At 46.1% G+C, this 25,553-nt stretch overlaps 6 protein-coding genes across 7 annotated transcripts; 2 read left to right on the top strand and 4 right to left on the bottom strand.

The window, feature by feature from the left end:
* Window positions 1-4,325: 4,325 nt before the first annotated feature.
* On the bottom strand, window positions 4,326-10,220 carry SRPK (SR splicing factor protein kinase). The gene is given in 4 exon segments (XM_064687978.1): window positions 4,326-6,184; window positions 6,256-7,185; window positions 8,652-9,303; window positions 10,059-10,220. Coding segments are annotated over 3 exon segments (3,063 nt in total). The 5' UTR covers window positions 9,196-9,303; window positions 10,059-10,220; the 3' UTR covers window positions 4,326-4,595.
* Window positions 10,221-10,555: 335 nt separating this feature from the next.
* On the top strand, window positions 10,556-14,553 carry dup (double parked). The gene is made up of 3 exons (XM_064687980.1): window positions 10,556-11,010; window positions 11,228-11,877; window positions 12,927-14,553. Exons 1-3 carry the CDS (start codon window positions 10,930-10,932, stop codon window positions 14,359-14,361), a joined length of 2,166 nt encoding a protein of 721 aa, XP_064544050.1. The 5' UTR covers window positions 10,556-10,929; the 3' UTR covers window positions 14,362-14,553.
* Window positions 14,554-14,825: 272 nt separating this feature from the next.
* Pms2 (mismatch repair endonuclease PMS2) lies at window positions 14,826-23,897 on the top strand. The gene is made up of 8 exons (XM_064687979.1): window positions 14,826-15,026; window positions 15,089-15,248; window positions 15,313-15,456; window positions 15,515-16,083; window positions 16,145-16,751; window positions 16,806-17,516; window positions 17,572-17,825; window positions 23,753-23,897. Exons 1-8 carry the CDS (start codon window positions 14,919-14,921, stop codon window positions 23,846-23,848), a joined length of 2,649 nt encoding a protein of 882 aa, XP_064544049.1. The 5' UTR covers window positions 14,826-14,918; the 3' UTR covers window positions 23,849-23,897.
* Window positions 18,068-20,011, bottom strand: LOC135432330 (solute carrier family 2, facilitated glucose transporter member 1-like). 2 transcript variants are annotated; one of them, XM_064687984.1, is made up of 5 exons: window positions 19,716-20,001; window positions 18,903-19,652; window positions 18,627-18,839; window positions 18,466-18,568; window positions 18,068-18,411 (listed from the first exon to the last, which is right to left on the bottom strand). In XM_064687984.1, the coding sequence occupies exons 1-5, from the start codon at window positions 19,866-19,868 to the stop codon at window positions 18,158-18,160; spliced, it is 1,473 nt and encodes a 490-aa protein (XP_064544054.1). In that variant the 5' UTR covers window positions 19,869-20,001; the 3' UTR covers window positions 18,068-18,157. The 2 variants fall into 2 exon arrangements, 1 of the variants encoding a protein (XP_064544054.1); XR_010436900.1 differs by lacking the exon at window positions 18,068-18,411 and having other exon boundaries at window positions 18,992-19,652; window positions 19,716-20,011.
* LOC135432329 (solute carrier family 2, facilitated glucose transporter member 1-like) lies at window positions 20,806-23,627 on the bottom strand. Its single transcript, XM_064687983.1, has 6 exons — window positions 23,475-23,627; window positions 23,307-23,417; window positions 21,659-22,417; window positions 21,386-21,598; window positions 21,218-21,320; window positions 20,806-21,154 (listed from the first exon to the last, which is right to left on the bottom strand). The coding sequence occupies exons 1-6, from the start codon at window positions 23,589-23,591 to the stop codon at window positions 20,895-20,897; spliced, it is 1,563 nt and encodes a 520-aa protein (XP_064544053.1). The 5' UTR covers window positions 23,592-23,627; the 3' UTR covers window positions 20,806-20,894.
* Window positions 23,886-25,539, bottom strand: l(2)09851 (WD repeat-containing protein 1 l(2)09851). Its single transcript, XM_064687985.1, has one exon. The coding sequence runs from the start codon at window positions 25,352-25,354 to the stop codon at window positions 23,966-23,968; it is 1,389 nt and encodes a 462-aa protein (XP_064544055.1). The 5' UTR covers window positions 25,355-25,539; the 3' UTR covers window positions 23,886-23,965.
* Window positions 25,540-25,553: the final 14 nt, after the last annotated feature.

The following is a 25,553-nucleotide window of genomic DNA, read 5'->3' as shown; positions in this document are numbered from 1 at the left end:
TCATGGTTTGACCTCTAGATCAATTTGTCATTTAAATCTGGCAACATTATTTTCGGTCGAAATTCATGTGAAAATGGTACCCTCAAATATCCTATATAGACATAGGTCGAAATTTCCAACCCCTATAACTCGACCAAATCTCATCCGATTTTCAGGAGGTTTGGGTTTTTACTCAAAGTTTGGCCTTTAAAACAATTTGGCATTTAAATCTGACAACATTATTTTTGGTCGAAATTCATGTGAAAATGGTAACCTCAAATATCCTATATAGACATACATAGGTCAACATTTCCCACCCCTATAACTCAGTCAAATCTCATCCGATTTGCACGAGATTTGGCTCTTTGTTCATGGTTTGACTTCTAGATCAGTTTGGCGTCTTAATCTGACAACATTATTTTTGGTCGAAATTCATGTGAAAATTGTACCGTCAAATATCCTATATAGACATGAGTCGAAATTTCCCACCTCCATAACTTGCTCAAATCTCATCCGATTTGCACGAGGTTTGGCTCTTTGTTCATAGTTTGACCTCTAGATCAATTTGTCATTTAAATCTGGCAACATTATTTTCGGTCGAAATTCATGTGAAAATGGTACCCTCAAATATCCTATATAGACATAGGTCGAAATTTCCAACCCCTATAACTCGACCAAATCTCATCCGATTTTCAGGAGGTTTGGGTTTTTACTCATAGTTTGGCCTCTAGATCAATTTGGCGTCTTAATCTGACAACATTATTTTTGGTCGAAATTCATGTGAAAATGGTACCCTCAAATATTCTATATAGATATAGAGATATAGAGATATCCTATATAGTCAACATTTCCCACCCCTATAACTCAGTCAAATCTCATCCGATTTGCACGAGGTTTGGCTCTTTGTTCATGATTTGACCTCTAGATCAATTTGGCATCTTAATCTGACAATATTATTTTTGGTCGAATTGCATGTGAAAATGGTACCCTCAAATATCCTATATAGACTTGGGTTAAAACTTCCCCACCCCATAACTCAGTCAAATCCCATCCGATTTTCAGGAGGTTTGGCTTTTTACACGTAGTTTGGCCTCTAGATCAATTTGGCATCTTAATCTGACAACATTATTTTTGGTCGAAATTCATGTGAAAATTGTACCGTCATATATCCTATATAGACATGAGTCGAAATTTCGCACCTCCACAACTCGATCAAATCTCATCCAATTTGCACGAGGTTTGGCTCTTTGTTCATAGTTTGGGCTCTAGATTAATTTGTCATCTAAATCTGACAACATTATTTTCGGTCGAAATTCATGTGAAAATGGTACCCTCAAATATCCTATATAGACATAGGTCGAAATTTCCAACCCCTATAACTCGACCAAATCTCATCCGATTTTCAGGAGGTTTGGGTTTTTACTCATAGTTTGGCCTTTAAAACAATTTGGCATTTAAATCTGACAACATTATTTTTGGTCGAAATTCATGTGAAAATGGTACCCTCAAATATCCTATATAGACAAAGGTCAATTCCTATGAATTGACTATGAATATGAATGACTACTGCATATGACTCAAAAAAGTACTAAATGAATCTCTTAAATACTTACCATATGAAGGAATAAATCCAGGCAACTGAGTATGAGCGTGTGTGTGTGTGTGTGTGTGGGCGTGTGATGCAATTAAATGTGCAGTGTTTAGGTCTATAAATAATAATATAAATTATAATACTGCAATAATAAATTCATTGAAATATGTATTTACCTTATATTTACTGCTCAAACTGCCCTCGTATTTAACGAAGCAAACATTTATATTTGGCTACGGCACATCAAATTCAATTTCAAGTTTAGGCATAGACAAACAGACGTGATGTATCCCAAAGGTCTCTTTGTACACACATCCGGTGCACGTCGAAGGTGCGCCCGGACAAATGTGTGTGCGTGTGTGTGTGTGTGTGTGTGTGTGTGTGTGTGTGCTTGCGTGTTGGTGTCCAGCGTACCGCAAGTGTCCTGTGTTCTGCGTCCTGCACCCATTTTCAATTTGAAGGCAACTGCAATGTCTTCAACTTGGCTGCTTGTGATTTTTATGTGGCCATAAATTCTCAGCACGAGCTCAGCTCAGGCCCAGGTCTCATCTCATCTGCAGCAACAAGCAGCTTCCGGGCAAATATGTAATTGCATGCAATGCGCCACGAGAATGGGTTATAAATGAATGCCAATGTGTTTTTGCCTCCTTCCCCCGCTCCATCGTGTCTCCCTTCCTTTGAAGTGGAAGTGCAGCTGGAGAATTGATGTTCTGTCCGTTGAATAAGACATTTCTTAACATGAAGCCGCTGAGTGCAGCAATAAAAGATACATTTATCGTTTTCCAATTTGTGTAATTTTTCTGTTTCGATTTGTTGTTGTTGTTGTTGTTTATTTGTTTATAACTATATCAATAAATTATGTATCGTATAGTTCATACTTTTCATACTCTTTGAAAGGAAATTTGATATTATGGAATTGCCTGCTATTTGCTCGATAAAGAATTTCGATTTTAAAGATTGTTTTTTTTTTGTTATTTTTTATTTATTTTTGGAATCATTTGGGAACAATACTTGAAACGTCTAAGCACAAGTTAACTTTTCTAGGTTTCTGGTTTCTCGTAAAGCTATAAGTTAAGTATGTTGTATGCATTTAATAGCTCCCAAGCTGATTACTACATAGTCCATTGATAGTTGCTTCAAAGAGTATCTTGATTTGTTTTCTTTTTTGTATGTTTTTTTTTTTAAACTCCGGCCAGCCGAAGACTAGAGTACATGTGTTTACTCATTATATGGTTTAAGATAAGGTATTAAATTTTTCACTTTTTTTTGTTTAGTTCGTAGGGTACTAAAAGGTTGCCCTCATTAACTTTCACTTTTTGCCTTAGGATTGTGTGTGTTCTTTATAAAGTATTAATTGCAAATGTCTATGCTTGATATATTCTTTTCTGTTTTTAAGCTAACGCGTGTTGCCTGGCTACACATACATTTCCAATTAAGTATAGATTAAATGGTACATACTCATATATCATGTGTGTGTGTGTGTGTGTGTGTGTTAAGGTTTAAATTGCTATTGTTGCTGTGCAGTGCGTGTGTGTGTGTGGATTGTGCAGAGAATCGAATTAATATAAGGCCACTTATCATAGTAAATAGTCAGAGTATAATGCACACATACACACAACTACGAGTATGTAAGCATGTATATATATATATATATATATAGTACACTTTCATACATGTATATATCTTCCATGCCAATTATCAATTTATTTTAAGCGTTTCAATTGCTGCTTCTGTTGCAAAAAACAAAAAAAAAAGAAGTCTGTTAACAGCGCCGCCTAACTAGCCTTAACTTAAGTGGCCTTTCTAGGGTATATTTTGTGTGTCTGTGAGTGTGTGCCTAGAAATCCGTGTGGTTGTTATTGTTGTTCGCTACATTTCGAATTATAAATATTGCTAATCGAATTGTTTGTTATTTAATAGCATTAATTTCGCCTGCTTTTTAGCATTTTGTTTTCTATTGAACATTTGATTTGCTAGACAATATTCGCTTAACTCTTTTTTTTTTTAGCTGCTACAATTTAATTTCTGTTTGTTTCGCTGCTTACATTTTTAAGGATTTCATTTATTGTTAATTATTTGCATTTTTCCTTTGCTTGGTAGTGCATTTGCTTTAGCTCCATGAATTGTAAACCTCGTGTTAATTGTCGTTATTGTTATTATTTTGCTTGGTACTAAATTGCGGGATAAACTAATTAACTACGCTCATTATTGTAATGTTCAGCTCAAGAATACTTATATGCATAACCATGTACATATGTATGTGTGTATATGCGTGTGTGTGTGTGTGTGTGTGTGTGTGTATGCTAAAAACCCTTGGGTCGCAACAGTACGCTTCAGTTACATTTAACTATATACGATATATGCTAAATATGTTTATGTATGCGCGTGTCAACTCCTCTGCCTCGCCTCGCTGGCATTAAATGTACAGTAACAAATTTCTATATATGTATGAACTGGCTGTTCGGATTTTAGCAATCTATATAGATAGATATATGTTTTTATATATTAAATATATATATATATATATATATATTGATTGATGGATTGGCTGTTATTAAAAACCTGTTTCATTCTTTCGTTTTCTTTGTTGATTAAACAAAAAAAATAAAAATAAAAACTTGGAGATCGTTTAAAACAAAAGAGAATAATAATAATAAAAAAAATGAGCTGTGCCAAGCTTTTGCCCTATTTACAGAGTCAGAAATAAATAAAAAAGCAATCAATAAAGAAAATAAAATAATAATTATGTAGAGAATAAAGTTAGGAAAATGTAATGCTTATAATTTCATAATTGTATCAAAGGAAAAATTGTCTAATCGGTGTAAAACACAAGGAAATAAATTAGGTGCATATGCTTTAACAACTAAATCAGATTTCGCATTAACATTTTAGTTTAACATTTGTGTGTGTGTGTGTGTGTGTGTGTGTGGGAGGAAGGTGTCAGTGTGTGTGTGTGTGTGGTTTGTGTTTTATGTGTGTGCCTGTGCAGAGCAGAGCATTTGCAGTTGCTTTTGTTATTATTGTTTTAGTGATTGCTAAAGTAAAAGTTGTTGTTGCGTATGTTGCCACGTGTGCGCCAACGAATGCAGCTGAGCAGCGCGAGGCGGGCGTTGCGCAACAACACCTGGCCATAGGCACAGCAGGCGCATATGCGGCGCACACGTTCGGCCAGCGTGCGCCGCCGGCAACGACGTGGACGCCAACGTGGCAAGTCTTGCCGTCGACGGCGCAGTTGACGTCACTTGCGGCGCTGGAAGACGCGTCTGAGGGCCTTGCGCCAAAAGAAGCGCTGAGATTTGGGCTTGCTGTATTGCGGCGGCAGCTCCTCCATGGCCATGGCCAGTCCAAAATCCTGCACACTATCAACATCGATATGGTGCGGATAATGGCTATGCGATGACGATTGCTCACTATCTCCGAAGCGCTGACGTGTTGGCGTTGCGGGCGCTGTGCGTGCACTGGACAAGGTATGGGCAGCATGCGGCTGTGGTGTGGGCGGTGCGGAGGCGGTGGCCACGTATGGGGCGATCAGATAGGGACGTGCGCGCAATGCCGCCATGGCCGAAGCCGAAGTGGATGCAATGGATGAGATGGAGGCCAGTGTGGCCACAGATGCCGTTGACTGCATATGCTCGGATGATGCTGCTGCTGCTGCTCCTATTGCTACTGCTACTGCTGCTCCTGCTGGCTGGCTGGCTCGCAGCCAACAACCAGGCTGCATCGTATCTTATCTAAGCCACGGATGCTGCAAACACTCTGCAGCTGTGGCACGCTTTTCCGGATCGAATTCCAGCATCGGTTTTAAAAACGCCGCAAACGCCTCCGCATCACGCTTGGCCCATTCATACTTCTCCACCAGCACATCCATGAGGCCCCAGGGCTTTAGCCCGGTTATGTTGCGCAGCTCGCCGTTTCGATTGAACGTCTGCTGTGCATACGTGCCCCGGAACACAATTTGTCGTGGTATGGGACCAAGCAGCTCGATAATGTGTGCTATATGATCCTCATCGCGTGTATATGTATCGCCGGAATGCGGCTCAAACAGATAATCACCGGTGGCCAGCTCAAATACCATGCAGGCGGTGCTCCAGATGTCCGCCGAGGTATCATAGCCAGCGCCCAGTATGACCTCCAGCGAGCGATATTGTCGCGTCTGTATATCCTCGGTGAAATGTCTGTCCACCCAGCAAGCGTTGCCCAAATCGGCAATCTTCACATGCACATTGCAGGCCTCCAGCGCGGGATCACGCTTATTGAGCCGATGCTTGGACAACGGAGGCGGCGGTGGTGGTGGCGGCAATAGCGGCTCCGAGTACGGGCCACCGTTGGCCGACGAGGAGCGCTCAATGGAGATATTTGAGATTTTCGAATTGCTATTCGAGTTTTGTTTCGAATTTGAATGGTTGTTGTTCAACTGCTGCTGCTGCTCCTGTTTGGGCCGTGACAATTTCTTATTGCCGCCGGCGGCACCATTTGATTGTCCCTTAAGCGTGCTGGTTGAGTGGCTGCTGTTGCTGCCGTTCGTGTTCGAGCTCTTCAAGGCGCTGGCGCTGCTGCTGTCGCCGCTGCTGGTGGAGTTCTCCTGCGGCTGAGATTGCTGCTGACTCGTTTTATCTGATTAATGGAAAATAGGCAAATGAATACCAATTAGTATAAAGCTTAATACTCAGTGATTTGCCACTTACTCTTGTTCTTCTTTTTCTTCTTCTTTTTGGCCTTCTCAGCACCTTCCTCTAATGAATTCTGGCCAGCATCACCGGCGCTCGCCTCGTTAGCCAGCTTGGACAGCACAGGCTGTTCTACAGCCTCCTCATCATCGCCATCATCCTCATCGGGATCCGGTTTGGTCAGCTGCATTGGCTCCACATCGTCGCCGTCCACATCATGCTCGATATCCGAGCCGCCTGCATCTCCATTTTGGGCATGCTTATCGGGCTGCTGCTGATGCTGCTCCTCGCCGCCAGCTTGCTCCAAGTAGTCGCGCTGCTTCTTGAACAGTTCCATGCGCTTCTTGGCCTTCTTCTTTAGCTTCTTCTTCTTGTTCTTGCTCATCTTACCGGTGATGGGCGGCTCGCGATACTCCTTGGGCGCACGACTGACCAACGATGGATACATCTTGGAGTTCATGCAATACAATTGCGTCGCCTCAACGGCCAGCGAACGCACATGCGGCTCATCGACACACAACAGGACATTCTCCGGCTTAATGTCTGTGTGTATGATCTTACAGCAGTCATGCAAATAGTCTAGACCCTCTAGGATCTGGCGTGTTATACTCTTGACATTCTCCAGGGGAATGCCACGATAATTGGACTTGCGTATGAGCTTCAATAGATTGTCGCCCAGCACCTCGAAGACCATGCAGATGTGCGTGCCGTTAACGCCGGTGATTTTGAAATCATCAAACATTTGAACTGTCTTCTGTCGACGTGGATTCAATGGATCCGTCTCGCGCACCGTTCTGAGTATCTTGATTTCATCCTTGGCCGTTTCGGCGAAATGTTGCGCCGATTTGACAATCTTAATGGCCACATAACGTTTCTCCTGCAGATCCCAGCAGAGCCAAACAGTGGAAAAATGTCCCCAGCCCAATTTGCGAATGACATGATAGCGACCTGTGAATGAAAATTCGATTAGAGTCGGTCGGGCATTTCACCAGCATGCGTTAAAAGGTTTTTAAAGTGCACCAATCAAAAAAATGAAATCACAAATGTTTGCCTTTGATGGCAATAAATCCATTGCAATAACTCGTCGCACCGCACACAGCCGGACAACTAAATGGACACGATGAGCTGCTCTTGGGGGCACATTCAATTAAATGCGCCCTCAGAGCGCATTGAGGACTGTCAGCTGGGCCATTCTCATAGCGCAAATTGGCATTGTGCTCATTGTATATAATGTATATAGATACATATGCGTATATAGAGTCTGATTAGTTAATAAGCAAGTAGAATATTCGCAATGTCTGTGGTCTCTTATCGTTGGACGGAACTGTGCCTTATCGCAGGCAAAAGGTTAGCGGTATTTTCTTTGATTATAAATCCCCCAAAATGTGCTTTATGCACATCATTTGACATAACAAAAGCATTTGCCGGAAACAAACGCACGCCCGCCCATCCCCCAACAATATGTGAAGGCTTAAACTGTGGCTGGGTGAGGCAGCGGGTGGGGCAGCTGCTGCTGGTGGCAGCCACAGTATCAAAACGTGGCAGTCATGTCGCCAGCAGCAACCGCAAAGCCAGCCAAATTCGAACTGCCCCACCCCATAAACAACCCTTGAGCGCGAACAGACACACACACACACAAAAGCAGATGTGTCTGTTTATATAAAGGGGCGTTCCAGATTAACAACCTGTTGTTGTGTGAGGCAATAACAACAACAACAGCAACAACAATAACAGCTACCCAACACAATCAGTTTGGAGGACGGTTGCCCCTAAAACAACAGGAAAACGACTGCGTTTTGGGTCATGTTCTATGCAGCCAGACCAGAAATGAGTCTTGTGCCGTGGCCTAAACAGGAATTATTCAAATTCAACTAAATAAACAACAAGGTTGTTGTCTGCCACGCAACGAAGCTTAAATACCCTAACAAAATCAATATATCAATTAAAGCAATCAACTGTGAACTGTAAAATAAAAATAAAAACTAAGAGGAATAATCGAATTAGTCAAATTCTGATAAAACGACAAAAGGAGTCGAAACACAGGAAGCGTGTCAATGGAACATATATCTGAATTTTTAGTTGATAATAAAATTAGCTAATTTGTGCAAATAGAACGAATATTAAACTTTGACCTGTACTTAACAGTTATTACTTTGTAATCCGTTCAACTCTAACCCACAAATTTTGCAGCGAGAACAGGTGGAATTGGTGAAATTACCAATAGGAATGCATTTTCCATTTTATAGAGCAAAAAATGTTGCACAAATCGTGATAAGAGCATGTAAACGCTTTCAGGTAGGGCATATAAAAATGGCGTGCTATATAACTGTATTGTTTCTTTGTTGTTAATTTTTACTGGTATTTGTGACTGGGTGTGAGGTGCAAACAGGTGACATCGCCGTATGGAAACTTACCCTGAAACAAATCGCCAATGTTAACCGGATGATAGCCGCCCTTGCAGTAATCCTCTTTAAGTTCCTGCTCCTCGTTCTCGCTGTTCATTTCCGATTCCTCCGATTCGTTGGACGAACTACGCGGTGGCTGCTGATTGTGCATGCTGTTCTTCGACTTCGATTGCGACTGGGTGTCGGGCGTATTGCCCGAGCCACTCGATGTGGACGCAGTGGCATTGCTAAAGGATGCCACAGATTTCGAGTTAACAGCGCCGCCAGCGCTGCCAACATGCAGTTCAAACTTGCTGGCGCCCTCTGTGTGGCTATTATTAGCATTTTCTGGTGCTGCCGCTGCCGCTGCTGCTGCTGATGTCGCGGGCATAGCGCAGTTGTCGCCGCTTCTGTTTTGTTGTTGTTGCTGCTGTTGTTGCGGTTGTTGTTGGTTTTCTTGGACGGAAGCTCCATTTGCTGCATTTTGCTTGCCGCGTTTCTTGTTGTTCCTATGCCGCTTCTTCTTCGCTTGTATAGCCAAAACGCGGCGGTTGACGTCAGCTTTTGAATTCATGTTGTTGTTGTTGTTGTTGTTGTTATTGCTAATCGCTTTTTGTTATTCGCTTTTTATTTATCGCTGTGTCGTTCGCTCGCCTCCGCTAATTTTCACCAAGTGTAACAGCTGTTGAAGAAATAACAACAAAAATGTGCTCAAATCTCAATAAGGCAATGCAAAAATTTTACATTTGTATTGTACGTATTATTGTTGCTGTGGTTGCTGTTGTTGTTGTTGTTGTTGTTGGCGTGCGCACGCCTTGTCTATGCTTGGGCTTCGTCAAGCTCAGCCAATCGTCTACTTGCCTCGGGCTCCCACTTGTTCTAATTTGTCACTGCAGCTGCTACTGCCACTTTGTTTGATTTTAGTGTTATGATTTCAGCAATGCGAAAAGAAAGAAAACGTGCGTGCAATTTGGTCGGCAACTTATCGCAGCGTATCTATCGTCTTGCATTCGCAGAAAGAAAAATAAAGTCAAACAATGCTTGGAGAGCGAAATTATGCCAAAGTGGCCCTGCCAACTTGAAACGTTCTGCCTGCACTGCGCACTGTGCACGAGTAACTCGTGTAATTTTGAGTCACTTTTTTTAAAATTACAGAATAATCTACATAACGTTTACAATGAATAAAATGCCTGAAAATGTTCCTAAAAAATTGTGAAAAAAAATGGTGCGAATCTGAAGTATGACTGAGAAACGAGCTAAGTTGGCAACACTTGTCGCCTTGTCAATTCTAGCGTGTGCTCACTCACACACGCACACAAGCAAACAGCCCTAATGCCTGCTCGCTTGCACAGTAACCGTAGCACACATTTGATTTAGCGTTTAGGTGAGCTGCCTTTTTACAAATTAGCGTATTCTTAATTTGTAATGTCAACTTACATGACTTTAAACGTTTCTGCATGCTAATCCAATGACATTTTGTGGTGAAACGCATGGACTTTTAGCCAAAACGTTGCTGCGCACCTATAAATCCGCGAGTGGAAAAATCTACTACCCAAAATACAACACTGGTGTTCAGAGTTGGTAAACGTTACAGATAGACTTCAAATCAGCTGTTATGTAGAACAGTTTGCAATACATTAAATTAGTTAACCTTTTATAAAAATTGCAAAACACATAATTTTTAAAAAGGAACAAATATATAAGGAAATTCATAAGGGATTTGACAGATATTGGTGTGGCACACTAACAAGAAATAAAATATCGATATTTACAACAGCGATATCGATCGATGCCTGCACACGCTTTCGAGATATCGCTAAATTGTCAAGTTGTCGTTGGTTGGCCCGGAACAGCTGACTGCTGCAAAGTGCGAGAAACATAGATTTGCTGCTCGATTTAAACGTGAGCAGTAATAACAATTGAAATATAAGGCCAAAATATGTGCCGGATATGCTATTAAACCGGTTCCTAAATTTCGCTAAATTTCTACTACGCAAAATGCTACCCTCTTGTGCAGTGCTGTAAAACGCACCTTTAGCCAACAGCTGTGCAACAGCGCTTTGCAACACACGAGCGATTGAAATGGCGCGAAAATAATTTGGCGCGTCGCCGAACATTTGGAGGGAAACTGCATCGCCGTGGCCCAGTTGTAATTTGAGCAGTGGCAGTGGCAAGACGTGTATGAAAATATAATAAGAAAAAAGCAATAGTGAGATACCACAGAGCCAACAACCAGACGTGCCAAGAGTGAAATTGTCAAGCAAATACAACAAGCCCATAAGCATAGCATTTAATTCAAATTGCAATCATGGCCCAGCCATCGGTAGCTGCATTTTTTAGCAATCGCAAACGTGCCGCCGTGGATGATGCGACCACAATTAAGACCAGGGTAAGTGGGTGAACCATGTGGTTAATCATAAAAACGTGGCCCAAGTGCAAGAGAAAATAAAAGTGCAGCAAGCATTCCTGTAGATACTTCTGTATCTGCTGCTGCCTTGTGACTGTGTGTGTGTGTGTGTGTAAAATGTGGCATGCAGCGTCCTGCGGCCATTTTCTATTTGCAAAACTGAGACTCAAATCCAGTTGCCTTTACTTACTCGTTGCAGCGTCTCGCAGAGCCAGTCGAAGTTGCTGCCCCACAAAATATAGCGCTTCCGAGCGCTTCCACAAATCAGGATGTGGACATGGATGCACTTAAAAGTGGCATACGCACACGATCGGGCCGCACCATCAAACTTATTGGCGTACAGCCAAGCACACCGTCTCAGGAGACCAGAAAGAAGTCAGCCAAGGTTGAGGCAAACATCAAGCAGCCAAAACTTGTACAGTTCATACGCAAGGGTAACCTTTCACCGCGCAAGCAACCACCCAGCAAGGCGAGCGATGTGGCACAGATCATCAACGAGCAGACGCCCAAGTTGAATCTGACGTTTGCCGCCAAGCAAAATGCGGAGAATGCGCAGCGTGGCATGCGCACGCCCACCAAACAGATCATCAAGGATGCCTCGCCCATAAAGCACATAGATCTGGCCAAGCGTGGCCTGACCTTCGACGAGATCAAGACCAAAGTATCGCGCAGCGCCAAAATGCAGGAGCTGAAGGCCGTGCTGGCGCGCAAGGCACAGCTGGAGCAGCAGCGCAAGGCGCAGGAGGAACGCAATCGCAGGCTGCGCGAGGCGGGACCATCACCAGCCAAGCCCGCCAAGACAGTGCAGCTCAAGGAGTTCGATACCATCGAACTGGAGGTGCTGACCAGGTGAGATGCGTTCCTCATGTACATACAGTATTGCGCCTGCCACAATAATTTAATATTCGCTTGTGGCTATGGCCTAGAAACGAACGTAAACAAAAACATATGCAGCAAAAATCCGGGTAACATCATTAACAAAATTTACTTTTTCCATTTTTTTGTATTATTTATATATATATACGTATGTAAAGCAATTGCTATCGAGGTCGCACTGGGGCTGGGCATGTCTGTTGCTGTGGCGAAGAACCAGCCGCAGCGATAAGTGCAATCTGCTTGGGCTATTATTCAAGCGTCCAATTGCTGAAGTTGCATTTCTTTGGCCAAGCTTGTTGTTGTTGTTGTTGTCGCAGCGTGACGTTGTGATCTATGAAACATCAGTCCATATGCATGTGTACTTGAATTTATGCTGCATTTGCTTACAGCAATCCACACACACACAATACACACACACACATGCGTGTGTAGCTGCATGTGCGCAGCGCTATGTTTACCCTTCGCCAACAGACGTTACTTTCTTGCCTGACCTTCCCATCATTTCGGGGGTTGTTTCTCTGTACACTAACGTTGCCCGGCTTCGCCTGCATGGGAATGTGTTTGACTCTCGGACTCAGGTAGCTCTGAAATATTGTAACGGCTTTTCATTTCCATGTTTTTAGAGGGTTGTTAATATCCTTACGGGGCATAGGTCTAACTGTAGCGGCATTTGGCTACACAAATACCTTTTGACAAAAGTTTTCTCTGATCAGAATGTGTGTTAAGATTATAACTAAGGAGATCCGTATGAAACTTGTTATTGCTACCACCACAAGCTATCTTTAATATTTTATAGTACAGTTTACATATTTCTTCATTCCTCTAACTACTTATCATATACCTAATATCATGTCATCGACCAAAATTAAAAGTACAAGGACTGTTTTCTATATTATAAAATCAATATAAAAGAATTCATAAATGGCAGGCACAATTCGTAGCATTAATGGAACCTCTTTAAACTTTATTTTCAATAGCTAAAGAAAACAAACTAATTTTTGCCATTCCTTTGACCATTACAGCCCCTTGAAGACATTCAAGACGCCGACGAAGCTGCAGCCACCCACACCGGACAAGCATGAGTTGATGTCACCGCGGCACACGGACGTCTCGAAGCGTCTGCTCTTTAGTCCGGCCAAGAATGGTTCGCCAGGCAAGCTGCTGGAGCCGCCAGCATATAAGCGCTTTGCCAGCCTCGCCGAGACGAGCAAAGCCGGTCAGCTGCCCTTGCCGTACAAGTATCGTCATTTGCTGGAGGTTTTCAAGGCTGTGGACTCGGTGGTGGCCATGTTCCACAATCGCAAGGAATGCATTACCTTCAAGAAGCTGAAGCCGGCGGTGCAGCGTATGCTGCGCAAGAACTTTACGGAAATGCATCTGGCGCAGATCAAGCACGTCTATCCGGATGCTTTCATCTACTCACAGATGAAAACACGCAATTTTGGCTCAATCTCCAAGGCTGATTACTTTCAGCTGGTCATCAGTCCCAATGTGGAGCAGTTGCCGGAACAGCAGCGCCTCAACAAAATCAATGAAGACGATGTGCTCGCGTCGGCACTGTCGACGTCCATGAATCCACACGTCATGACCGCGCGCATGCAGAAATTCCAGAGACTGTTGCTGCAGCGTGTCATGGAGGAGCATGACAAGTTTGTACGCTCACTGGATCCACCGATTATCATTACCCGGGCGCTCACACGTTGGCATCCGCAATTCGATTTGGAAAGCTGCAGCGAGGTGGAGCTCGGTGTGCTGCCGCAACCGCCGAACGTGGAGAAATATTCATCAGCCAAGGATATACTTTCGACGGCACGCAATCTCTTCAATTGCGCCACGCCCATGGAGCGCGTAATGGACCGCTATGAGGCCAAGCTGGAGGCGGATAGGAGCCAAGCAAATGCTGCAGCTGCAGATCTCACTCAGCAAATCGCACCCAGCGAGACGACGCCAACAAAATCAACTGCAATAGACGCCACCAAAGCCACAACAGAAACTTCCACTGCCACGCCCACGGTCAAAGAGTGTACGGCCACGACAAATAATGATGCCACGTCCAATCTGCTGAAGGGTTTGCCCAAATCGTTAATTGACAGAATACGGGCCAAACAGGCAGCCAAAGCATTGGACGCGATGACGCGTCGACCATCGCAGGATCAGGAGGCTACCAATTATTCGCGTCTACCGGATTTGGCGCGTCATCTGCGCAACGTATTCGTTACGGAACGCAAGAGCGTGCTTACCCTCGAGATTATCATCAAGAAAATACAAAACAGTTTCCGGGCTAATCTGACGCCGCAGGAGATTGAATCGCATCTGAAACTGCTGGTCAAGGAGCTGCCGGCCTGGGCATCATTTCATGAAGTGCGTAAGACTATGTATCTGAAGATCGCCAAGGATCTGGACATGAATAAGATCATTGAGAAACTGGAGGAAATTGCGAATGAGAAGAGCAAATAACTGAAGATTCAGATAACGCAATATATATGCAAATCCTAGACCCTGTGGACTATATCCAGCTATATGTATATTTAAGTAAACACTTACCTAGGCTCAATTAAACTAGGAAATTATCTTGTTATTCATACCATTGACATAATTATTATCTATATATTTGACCTATTATAAACAAACAAAACACATTTCATCCAACTTATTGTCATCTACTCAATTATTTTGTGTAACTCAAACTTTTTACGCTTCATCAATTTTTTTAGTAGATACAACTTATATATTAAGACTCATTGTCATGTATCACGTTGATTAAATAAATGTTTTTTCTGAAAAGTTATTTGTTATTTTGAAAATACATCTGCATTCTGCAGACTGAAATATACCGCAAGCCGCTGACATTTAAATTTTAGGCGTAATCTAGTACATTTTTTGCTTGAGTCTTAGGGCAACACTGCTCTCGTTTATTTTTGTGCGTGTGCGTGTGTGGTAACACTGTTGGTAAATGCGCGCGCTTCGCATTTGCTGTGCGATTTTATGGATTATTTTCACGACTTATTTTTACAATGCATGATAATGAGGCAGATGCGGAAATTCCAAAGCCGACAAGTGCAGAATCGGGTCAAATTAAGGCCATAGCAAAGGATACAGTACACAAAATCTGCTCGGGCCAGGTGAGCTTTTATCAAAACAAAGCCAACAGCAAGATTAAAGGATTTTTGTTTTTGTGGTGCAGGTGGTGCTCAGCTTGGCTGTGGCCATCAAGGAGCTGGTGGAGAATTCCATAGATGCGGGCGCCACACTGATCGAAGTTAAGCTCAAAGATCAAGGTCTGCAGGGCGTCGAAGTCTGCGACAATGGCAGCGGCGTGGAGGAGGCCAATCTGGCGGGCATGAGTAGGTAACGCCAAGAGTTCGCCATTATTCCGGCACTAATAATGTTTTTTGTTGCCTTTGGCAGCGGCCAAGTATCACACCTCCAAAATACGCGAATTCGTCGATCTGTTGGGCGTGGAGACGTTTGGCTTTCGCGGCGAAGCGCTCAGCTCGCTCTGTGCCCTCTCGGACATGGCCATACAGACGCGCCACAAGTCCACGGATGTTGGTGAGTCGTGGCTTTTTACAATAACCCTTACACTACTAAGCCCCGTCGTCCTTTGCAGCTCTGAAAATCGAACTCGATCACGAGGGCAAAATCAAGAAACGTTCGCCCTGTGCTCGCGGCGTGGGCACCACGGTGACCCTGAGCAATCTGTTTGCCACGCTGCCCGTGCGTCGACGTGACTTTACGCGTAACATCAAAAAGGAATTCACCAAGATGTGCCAAATACTGCAGGCCTATTGTCTGGTTACGCGAGGCGTGCGTATTATCTGCAGCAATCAGACACCCAAGGGCGTCAAGTCCGTGCTGCTGCAGACGCATGGCGCTCAGGATGTGCTGGCCAACATTTCGGCTATATTTGGGGCGCGCCAAGTGGCCGACTTAGTGCCGCTCAAGTCGCCCTTTGAGGCGGGCCAAATCAGTGAGGAGCGTTTGCGTGCAGAGCTGCAATCCGCGAGCGACACGGCGGAAACCACCTGCATAGCGTTTAGTGCCGAGGATGTGGAGCGACTGAATCAAGCTGGCTTTCAGCTGGAAGGCTACATATCCAGCTGCCGTCATGGTGCTGGCCGATCTACCAGAGATCGTCAGTTCTTCTTCGTCAATGCGCGGCCCTGTGAGCCAAAAAATGTGCGTGTCAAAGAAAGCTTGAAAATGCGTAGAATATATAATAGACAGCTTACTTTTCCAGATAGCCAAGGTAATGAATGATGTCTACCATCGGTATAATGTGCAGCAGCAGCCTTTCATATATCTCAACATTGTGACGTCTCGTGCCGAGGTGGATGTCAATTTGACGCCTGACAAGCGTCAGCTGCTGCTCAACAACGAGCGGATTCTGCTGCTGGCATTGAAGAAGTCTCTGCTGGACACCTTTGGCAGCTTGCCCTCCACATTTCAAATGCAAAACGTATCCATAGCCAGCATGTTGGAACCCAAAGTAAAAACAGAAGACGTCACAGATGAGCAAGGCGCTGCTGAAGATGCATCCGAGACGGATGTGCCCCTTAGCTCCTCGCAGCGCTTCATGGATGTGTTGACCCAATGGCGTCGCACGGGCGATACAAAGGGCGTGGCGCCGCCTGCGCCCGCTAAACGACGTTGTGACGAAACGGAAGAGATTGCCGCGCGCGCCATGAAAATGCAAAAGATACAGACTTTCCTTACACAAGAGTCGCCCCAGGCAAGAAGCTACAAAAATGATTCGGATTCGGACGAGGACGAGGAAGTGGCTGGCAAGCAGACGAGCCCCAACAGCAGCTTTTTGAGCATAAAGCAGCTCAAAAAGGAGTCCCAGGGTAAGTGCAGCAGCTATTGGCATGTCCATATATTAAACCTTCTCCCACTTGCAGCCTACGATGAGCTGCTGCAGCCGGCGAAGGTGCCGCGCATTGATTGCAAAACGTTGACGCCACTGAAAACGCGTCCGAGCATTGTGGAGCTAAAAACATTGGCTGCTCCAGTTGAAGAACACGCGCCGGCTGCTCTGGTTGAAGCCCAGCCGGATGCTGCGTCCACCTCCTCGCAGACAACCACCGAGTACAGCGACGATGAAATTGAAATGCCCACGCGCATCGAGCTGGATGGCAACAGCGATACAGAAACGGCACCGGCCAACGTAGCCAGAGGCGAGCTGTGCACCACGCTCGACCAGATCGCGGCCAGTTTGCTGGCGCAGGAGCAACAAAGAGAGGAGCGTACACGTAGCGTCAAGCTGCAGCGATTGCGTTTCAAGAGCGAAATCAATCCGAATCAGAATCAAAATGCCGAAGCGGAGCTGCAAAAGGAAATAACGAAAGCGGACTTTGAGCGTATGCAAATCATTGGACAATTCAATTTGGGCTTCATCATAGTCAAGCTGGATGATGATCTGTTCATAGTGGATCAGCATGCAGCCGACGAGAAATACAATTTCGAGACGCTGCAGCGCAACACGCAGCTGGAGCACCAGCGTCTGACGGTGCCCCAAACGCTGGAGCTGACGGCTGTCAATGAGATGATACTGCAGGATCATTTGCCGGTCTTTGAAAAGAATGGTTTCAAGTTTGAGATCAATGCGGATGGTCGGTTGAGTTCAATTTGTTTGTAATCTTGAGCTAAATCTTGTCTTGCTTATAGCGCCCGCTACGAAGAAGGTGCGTCTGCTGGGCAAACCCTTTAGCAAGAACTGGGAGTTTGGCAAGGAGGACATTGATGAGCTTATTTTCATGCTGCAGGATGCGCCCGAGGGCACAATTTGCCGACCCTCGCGCATACGCGCCATGTTCGCCTCCCGTGCCTGCCGCAAGTCCGTGATGATTGGCAAGGCGCTCCACAGGACAACCACCATGCGCAGGCTCATCACACAAATGGGCGAAATTGAACAGCCCTGGGTAAGTGGAAGACAGAACCTTGCACATATTAAAGCGCATATAAATTAATCTAGGTAGCTATGTTAAGAAAAGAACAGCCGAGTGCCTGAGCAGGCTTTCGTACAGGGCATTTACAGACTCTGCAGGCATCTCCACAAGCTCAAGATTGTGGAAAATGCACTCTGCAGACTCTGCCTCGAGGACGACGAGGCGCCAGGACATATTCTGGCGAGCTCAAGCGCCCGTAGAATGGCACTTGGAGGTTATATAATATGACCTGGGTCACCTTTTAATGATTGCGTATAAAATATAACTTAAACCTGATCAAATAACGCTTAAAGTAAGAATATGTATCAAAGCACTTTGCTCCTGAAACCATGTGAAACCAGCTCAGCTACCTCAGAGACCTCGCGACCGCGCGTCTCCGGCAAATAGAATTTGGTGAGCAGAAAGAGCAGCGCGCTGAACATGGAGAAGAGCAGAAACACCCAAGAACCCATCAATGAGTGCATGGTGGGAAATAGGAAGCCGACCAGAAAATTGCAGCTCCAGCCCGTTTGATTGCCCAAGGAGTTGGCCACCGAGCGTGAAGGCACCTCGAAGAGCTCTGAAAAGAATCTCTTTTAAATACAAAAACCATTAATTCCAGAAAGAAACAGACCTGTGCCTATGAAGGAGGGCATGGCACCCAGCGCCAGCTGAAAGGCAATGAGATACAGGAAAATGCTGGCAATGGTGCCATAGATCAACCAGGGTATCATCGCCTGCCAAAAGGAGTTCAGTTAAAAGAGTTTGGATTGGCTTGGTGTGCGCCCAACTTACGCTATATTCGACCAGCAGGCCGAAGGCGAACATGAGCAGAGCACAAAAGAAGCTGGACAGGAGCATCAGGGTGCGTCTGTTAAATTGGGCCATGAGCCAAGGATTCAGCAGCGATGTGGCCAAATTGACATTGCCGGCGCACAGGCTCAGCAGCTCGGCGGTGCGTGGCGACAGGCCGCTGCTGCGAAAGATGGACACGGAATAGTAGAAGATCTGTCGGAGTCGGAGAAACTAGTTAGCTTTTGTCGCAAATGGCAGCGAGTGTTCCCAACGAACCGAGGAGCAGCCCGTCAGCTGCTGGCCACCTTGGTAGGCGCAGATCAGCACCAGCGGCAGCAACATTTTGGGATCCTTCAGGACCTCACCTAGGCTGCGACTGCTGCACTTGCCGGCTGCCTCCTGTTCCATGGCCTGAATCTCTGACTGCAGACCAATATTGCCGCCGCGCAAACGGACGAGCATATGGAGCGCCTGTTCCCGTTGCTGCTTCACTATATACAGCCATTTGGGACTCTCCGCATAGCAGCGATAGGGAGCATAACAAATGGCCATGAAGACCACATAAAAGCCGAGCGCCAAATGCCAATGCTGCTCGCCGCCGAGCAGCGCTTCCATGCTGCAGATCTGGGCCAGCACAATGCCCACGGAGAAGCCAACGGCGCAGCTGGCGCCCAGTGTGCCGCGCTGTGGCAGCGCCGCAATTTCGCTGTGGTACATGGGCAGGCCGGTGGTAATCAATCCGGCGCCCAGGCCGACCACCAGGCGACACAGCAGCAGCAGCTCCACAGACTGCAGCCAGCGGCAGCTGAAGAAACCCATCGCGGCCAGGAGCAGCAGCGAGCCGCTGAGCAGAAAACAGCCGCGACGACCGAAACGATTGGCTGCCCAGCCGGCGCAGGCGGAGCCCAGCACGCCGCCAATCAAATAGATGGACACAATCGAGGCCCAGAGCGTGTCCAGGCCAGCGGGCGTCAGCTGCATGCCATAGTTCTGCAGCAAGGTGGCCGCGCACCAGGAGCGCATGTGCTGCAAAAGTGCAGATTGGGATTAGGATTGGGCTTGGGTGATATACTTCTCTCTCTCTCTCACCACGGCGGGATTGTTGATGATGCCCATGCAATAGCCGCCGGGCACAGCGGCGCCAATGGTGCTGCCAAGCGTGCTCCACACGAGCAAACGTGTCCACTTCGGGCTCTGCTTCGTTTCATGCTGCAGCTCCATCAGCTGTATGGCGCTCTCCATGCGCAACTGTCCTGGCAGCGTAAATCTGACTGGCTTTTTAATCAGTTTTTGTTGCCGCTAATCCCTCGAGAATTTATGGGCGAAGCTACAGCCAAATGTTATTAACTTTGGCGTGGCTTTCAGTGCCCTTGCGGAGGGCACTAAAATTTCGACACGAAATGTGCTACGCATTAGAGAAGTCGTCGCCGTATACAGAGAGAGTATATATATATGCATATATATGCCTGATCGGCAGTTCGAGCTGAGCAGTTATCGCCGCTCAATCTTAAAGCTGTCTGTCTGAAAAACTAGGCATAGTTTTGCCAATAGGTATCGGATCGAGCAGCTTTATCATATGGGTCTGTCATAGGAACTATCGGTCAAAAATATAGTTTTTGTTTGCCAAGATATCCTAAGATATCTGAACATGGGCATGACGAGCTCAGATTTGCTTTGCTCTTCATAATATCGGATCACTATATCATATAACGATAGAAAATCTTCTTGTTCTTCAAAATATCTTGACCAAAATTGACATTTACTTGTTTTACTTTGCTCTTTATATATGCTTTAAATTTGATCAACATCGAACTATTATATCCTATAGCTGCCATATAATCTATTGCTGAAAAATTCTTCTTTTATGAAACAATTTTTTTTTACGATTTTTCTATGGTCTTCACATGTGAGCTAAATCTTACTAATATCGTAATACTATATCATATATACTAAATACTATATTTTTTTATTTTATATGGACTTCATGCTTGCTTTTTAAGATTTCTCGATTAAATTTGGGAATTACAAAATTTCGTATACTTCTAGCAGCCCAGAGATATCAAAAGAAATCAGTTTAAATACAAGTTTTTGTATGAAAAACTTTTTTTTCTCATGCAATCTTGATCGAACTCAGCTATTCCAATATTTCCCATGCTAACATATCAGAAAAATCCCATGATTATAAGCCTATTATATCATATAGCATATATTATGTTCATAGGGTATACAAACTTCGGCAAGCCGTAGATAATTGTTCTCTTATTCTTATCACTGTCTGAGGCGCTTTGATTTAAAGCCGTCGGCAACGAGCGGTGCCACCTCGGATGGATCACGACCGCGCGTCTCCGGCAGGTAGCATTTGGTCAGCACAAACACCAGCAGGCAGGTGATGGAGCACGGCAGAAAGACCAGGGCGCCCCAGGCGTTCTGCAGGCTGGGAAAGGCCATGCCAATGATCAGATTGCACAGCCAGTAGACGACGCTGCCCAGCGACATGGCCGCGGAACGGGGCGCCACCTCGAAGAGCTCTGAGGGAGAAGGAGAAGCTTAGAGAGGATTCCAGAGCGGGAATTGGTTAAATATCCACGCACCTGCGCCTATAAAGAAGGGCAATGGGCCCAGGCCGAACTGGAAGACAATAATGTACATGAAGATGCAGACAATGCAGCCCATGGCAAACCAGCTGAAGCTCTCCTTGAAAATGAAACAAGAAGTTAAAGTATAGAATGATCCCAGCCGGAAGCCAGATCGCAACTCACAATAAACTGCAGCAACATGGCGAAGAGGAACAGAAAAAGGCAGCAGAAGAAGCTGGAGAAGAGCATCAGGGGACGGCGATTAAAGCGCTCCATCAGCATGGGACCCAGCAGCGCGGAGGCCAGATTTGTGGAGCCAGCGCCCAGATTGGCCAGCTCGGCCGCCTGCGGACTGAGGCCCGCCTTCCGGAATATGGACACCGAGTAGTAGAAGATCTGCAAGACGAAAAGGTTACCTTCCTACCTACGACACGGAGCAAGTGCATCCAAACGCACCGCATTTATGCCCGACAGCTGCTGGCCGCCCAGATAGGCGCAGACAATGATCAGCGGCAGACGCAGCTGCGGATTGGCCAGCACTTGAAGGTAGCTGCACGGCGTGCTCTTCACCCTCGCCTCCTGCTCCATGTCGTTCAGTTCCGCGCGCAGCGCTGGACTATCTGCCGCATAGCCGCGCAGCAGCTGCAACTGCTGCGCCGCCTGCTGCTTGCGTCCCTTGACTATGTACAGCCATTTGGGACTCTCCGGATACCACCTGAAGGGCGCATAGCAGAGCACCACAAAGATGCCGTAAAAGGCGAGCGCAATGTGCCAATGCTCCTGCCCGCCGAGCATCGATTGCAGGCTAAATATCTGGGAGACGACCACGCCCACTGTCAGACCCAAGGGGCAGAGCGGGGCCAACTTGCTGCGCTGCTGCAGCGCGGCCAGCTCGCTGTGATACATGGGCATGCAGGCGGTGAGCAGACCGGCCGCCAGGCCGACCAGCAGGCGGCCCAGCAGCAGCAGCTCCACGGAGCCAAGCGGGCGACAGATGTAGAAACAAATGGCGCCCAGCGCCAGCAGCGCGCCGCATATATAAATGGCGGGACGGCGTCCAAATCGGTTGGCTATGGAGGCGCCCGTCAACGAACCCACAGCGCCGCCCACCAGAAAGATGGACACAACTGCTGACCAAAGCAGCTCCAAGGCGCCTTCGCTCAGCTGCAGGTCATAGCGCGAGAGGAGCGTCTCCTGGCACCAGGCGCGCATGTGCTGCAGATCAATGGAAAGAGAGAGATTTATAGCTTATCAGATGCCAATAAATGTATGACAGAAAGTACAAGGATTTATAAGAGGTAGTACAAAATAAATTATGACAAGTTGTATAACAAAAAGTATGCCAGGGAGCCTAATTGGATGTATAACAGGTAATAAATTGGCATGTATAACAGACTGCATTAGAAGGATGGTAGAAAGTTAAACAGGAAGTTTGAACGATTAATATACTCGATTAAACCTTCTATTCATACCCCATACTCTATAATATAAACTGTTCTATTATCATTAATATAACAGAGAGTAGTATAACACAGATTATTAAAAGCATTAGCATAGATAAACAATAAGTTATAACTGCATGGAATAAGGAGAGGAAGGATATAACAGGGAGATATGGATAATATGTTGTATATGGAGATGTATAACAGATAACAAAGAAATTATTAAAGCAAAAATTATGCCCAGTGAGAATAAAAGGATAAGAAACAAGGATTATAACTCGGAGGATTACAAACAAAGCTAAATGAAATGTTAACAGAATAGAGAATAAAAGCAAATGTATAATAGATGATATCATACGGATTATAGCAATGATTATAACAGTTGCCCAATGAGAGCAAAAGGATAAGGAATATAACTTGAAGGATAACAAAAGAAGATTCTTGAAAGGTTTTAACTGAATGAAAGCAAATGTATAACAGATGACGGATTATAACAATGAATATAACAGTTGCCAAGTGAGATTAAAAAAAAAAGAAACAAGGATTATAGCTTGGAGGCTTACAAAAGAAGTTAAATAAAAGGTTTTAACTGAATGAAAGCAAATGTATAACAGATGACATAGTACGGATTATAACAGTTGCCCAATGGGATAGCTACTTACCACAGCGGGACTGTTGACCACGCCCGTACAATAGCCCACGGGCACAGCGGCGCCCAGTGTGGCGCCATACATGGCCAACTTCAAGGTCCAGCTCCATTTGGGCTGCTCATCCTGCTGGGCGAGAGTTGGGCATGTGTTGTACGAGTTAAAGCCACGTTCCGATCTTACCAAACACTTAGCGCTGTCGCCTGCCATTAGCGGTGCCTCCAGAAACCTCAATGAGTTGGCGCCAAATGCGTCGCCGTCTTTTGGCTGTTCCATGTTGCGAGTGGCGTGTGCGAGCATCTCGTAACGCGCTGGGGCACTGCTACATTGGCCACTGGCGGGTTGTATTTCATTCGGGGCAAGCCGCGCACACTGCAGATAAGGGCACGTTTACGATGCTTCAGATAGCGAAAGGTTTAACAACCAACAGTTTTAAGAGTATTTCTTTATTTTCACTGCAGAATTGCCCGCACGGCCGCCCCACCATGCGTCATCTAATCAATGTCACGATGCTGATGGATGAGGAGGAGGACAGCAACGATGCCAATGACGCCTAGCACTAAAACAGCCGCCGCAATAAAACGTGCCAAACAATTGTCAACAATATGTTTATTATATTTTATTGTTTAGTAGCTAATGGTTGGTTATCTGATAGATCCGGAGCTTTATCATGCTCACACGCTGATCGTGCGAAATATGTTGAAGCCGCTGTGCGCCGTGGAGAGCAGCACGCCGGGCAGCTGGGCATGCCAGTGCAGTTCCTTGATCTCCTTCTGGCCCTGATGGATGAACAGCAGCTGCGGCGGCAGCTTGTTGAGCTCTTCGTCGTTTTGAGCCGGCGCCTGATCGGCATCCTGCTCTACGGCCAGATCCCACAGGGCAATCTGATCATCATCGCCGCCTGAGGCCAGTACCGTTGCCTCACTGGGATTCCATTCGACGGTCGTTATATGATCCGTATGATGCTTAAATGTGGCGATGGGCTTTTGCGTCTTGAACTGACGCAAGTCCCAAATGTGCAGGAAGCCATCGTCGCCGCCGCTGGCAATGAAGGGCTCCGTGTGATTCCACGAGATAACATTGATGTCGCTCTCGTGCGCATTCTCGCAGGTGAGCATGCAGGCTTTCTGGGGTGCTGCACGGCAATCCCAAATGCGTATAGTTTTGTCCACGGAGCAGGAGGCCAGCACGCTGCGCTCATTGGGACTCCATTGCAGATCCTCGACAGAGGCTGTGTGGCCCACCAACGGACGCTGATCAACCTTCCAGGTGCCATCCTCCAGGGGACTCCATATGTGAATATCGCGTCGACAATCGCCCGTGGCCAGCACACCCTCAGCACTGGGACTCCAGTCGATGGCGAATCCCTCCTGCTGATGGCCGCTGAACGTGTAGACGGGCCGGGTCTCATTGCTGGCGCTCTGCTGCTCGTATTGCTTGAGCAGCTGGGCATCCTCGACAGCCTGCAGCTGCTGTGACAGATTCCAGATGTTCACTCTGCCCAGCTCGCTCCAGGAGGCCGCAAACACATTATTACCCATGCGGCGGGCACGCACACGATTCACACAGCCCTGATGCTTTATTAGGGCGCATGTCATTTGCGGCTTCTTCAGCTCACTCTTGTCGGCCACATCGTCCTGATCATCCTCCAACTCCTCATCCTCGATCTCGTCATCGTCGCCGTCCTGTGTCTTGTGCAGATTGCTCATCTTCATCACAATCAAATTGTTGACATGGGTGCGCGCAGCCTGTGTGCCGGCTACTATGTAGGCCGTCATGGGAAAACTCTCCCTGCCCGTGCCCAGCTCATCGGGAACAATGTCGAAACTGAGGCAGGGCGCGCCCGTTGAAGCCTGATGCAGCATCACATAGGCGCTCTCATCGCAGACCAGCTCTTCGTCCTCGGCCAGCGTTTTGCCCGGCAAGTAGACCTGTTTGGGCGTTTTTGTGGTGCCCGGCTCGCCATCCGCATCCTCGTCGTTGTCGCTATCGGGTTCCATGTCGCTCTCGGCGTCCTCTGGCTCGACAACCTCCATTTCAATTTCATCGTTGGTATTGTCCATGGCTATTAAATCACTTCCAATCGAAATACCTAAATTTATTGTTTTGGCGCTGCACGTGTACAATTGGGGCAGGCAACAGTGTGACCAGTACTACAAATTTTGAAAAGGCGCAATTCTACTTAGAAGTAGTGTGCTCATATGTTCAATAAAGAACGAACTAGTGCACTCGTTTGGGCAACACAACTGGAACTGGAGTCCA

This window comes from Drosophila montana, unplaced genomic scaffold (genome assembly GCF_035044405.1).
Source record: "Drosophila montana isolate Dmon_TW-CO22-7 unplaced genomic scaffold, ASM3504440v1 contig_3200_1, whole genome shotgun sequence".
In the NCBI taxonomy this organism is placed as follows: Eukaryota; Metazoa; Arthropoda; class Insecta; order Diptera; family Drosophilidae; genus Drosophila; species Drosophila montana.
This window is presented reverse-complemented; position numbering and strand designations above follow the sequence as displayed.

Coding starts and splice junctions, on each gene's coding strand:
- dup (XM_064687980.1), top strand. CDS start 10,930: ATGGCCCAGCCATCGGTAGCTGCATTTTTTAGCAATCGCAAACGTGCC. Junction 11,011..11,227: donor CGACCACAATTAAGACCAGG/GTAAGTGGGTGA, acceptor TACTCGTTGCAG/CGTCTCGCAGAGCCAGTCGA. Junction 11,878..12,926: donor GAACTGGAGGTGCTGACCAG/GTGAGATGCGTT, acceptor TGACCATTACAG/CCCCTTGAAGACATTCAAGA.
- Pms2 (XM_064687979.1), top strand. CDS start 14,919: ATGCATGATAATGAGGCAGATGCGGAAATTCCAAAGCCGACAAGTGCA. Junction 16,752..16,805: donor GCTCAAAAAGGAGTCCCAGG/GTAAGTGCAGCA, acceptor TCCCACTTGCAG/CCTACGATGAGCTGCTGCAG. Junction 17,517..17,571: donor GTTTGAGATCAATGCGGATG/GTCGGTTGAGTT, acceptor TCTTGCTTATAG/CGCCCGCTACGAAGAAGGTG.
- LOC135432330 (XM_064687984.1), bottom strand. CDS start 19,868: ATGGAGAGCGCCATACAGCTGATGGAGCTGCAGCATGAAACGAAGCAG. Junction 18,569..18,626: donor GCCTGCTGGTCGAATATAGC/GTAAGTTGGGCG, acceptor TCCTTTTGGCAG/GCGATGATACCCTGGTTGAT. Junction 18,412..18,465: donor GCCCTCCTTCATAGGCACAG/GTCTGTTTCTTT, acceptor GATTCTTTTCAG/AGCTCTTCGAGGTGCCTTCA.
- LOC135432329 (XM_064687983.1), bottom strand. CDS start 23,591: ATGCTCGCACACGCCACTCGCAACATGGAACAGCCAAAAGACGGCGAC. Junction 23,418..23,474: donor GCGACAGCGCTAAGTGTTTG/GTAAGATCGGAA, acceptor CTCGCCCAGCAG/GATGAGCAGCCCAAATGGAG. Junction 21,599..21,658: donor AGCTGTCGGGCATAAATGCG/GTGCGTTTGGAT, acceptor TTCGTCTTGCAG/ATCTTCTACTACTCGGTGTC.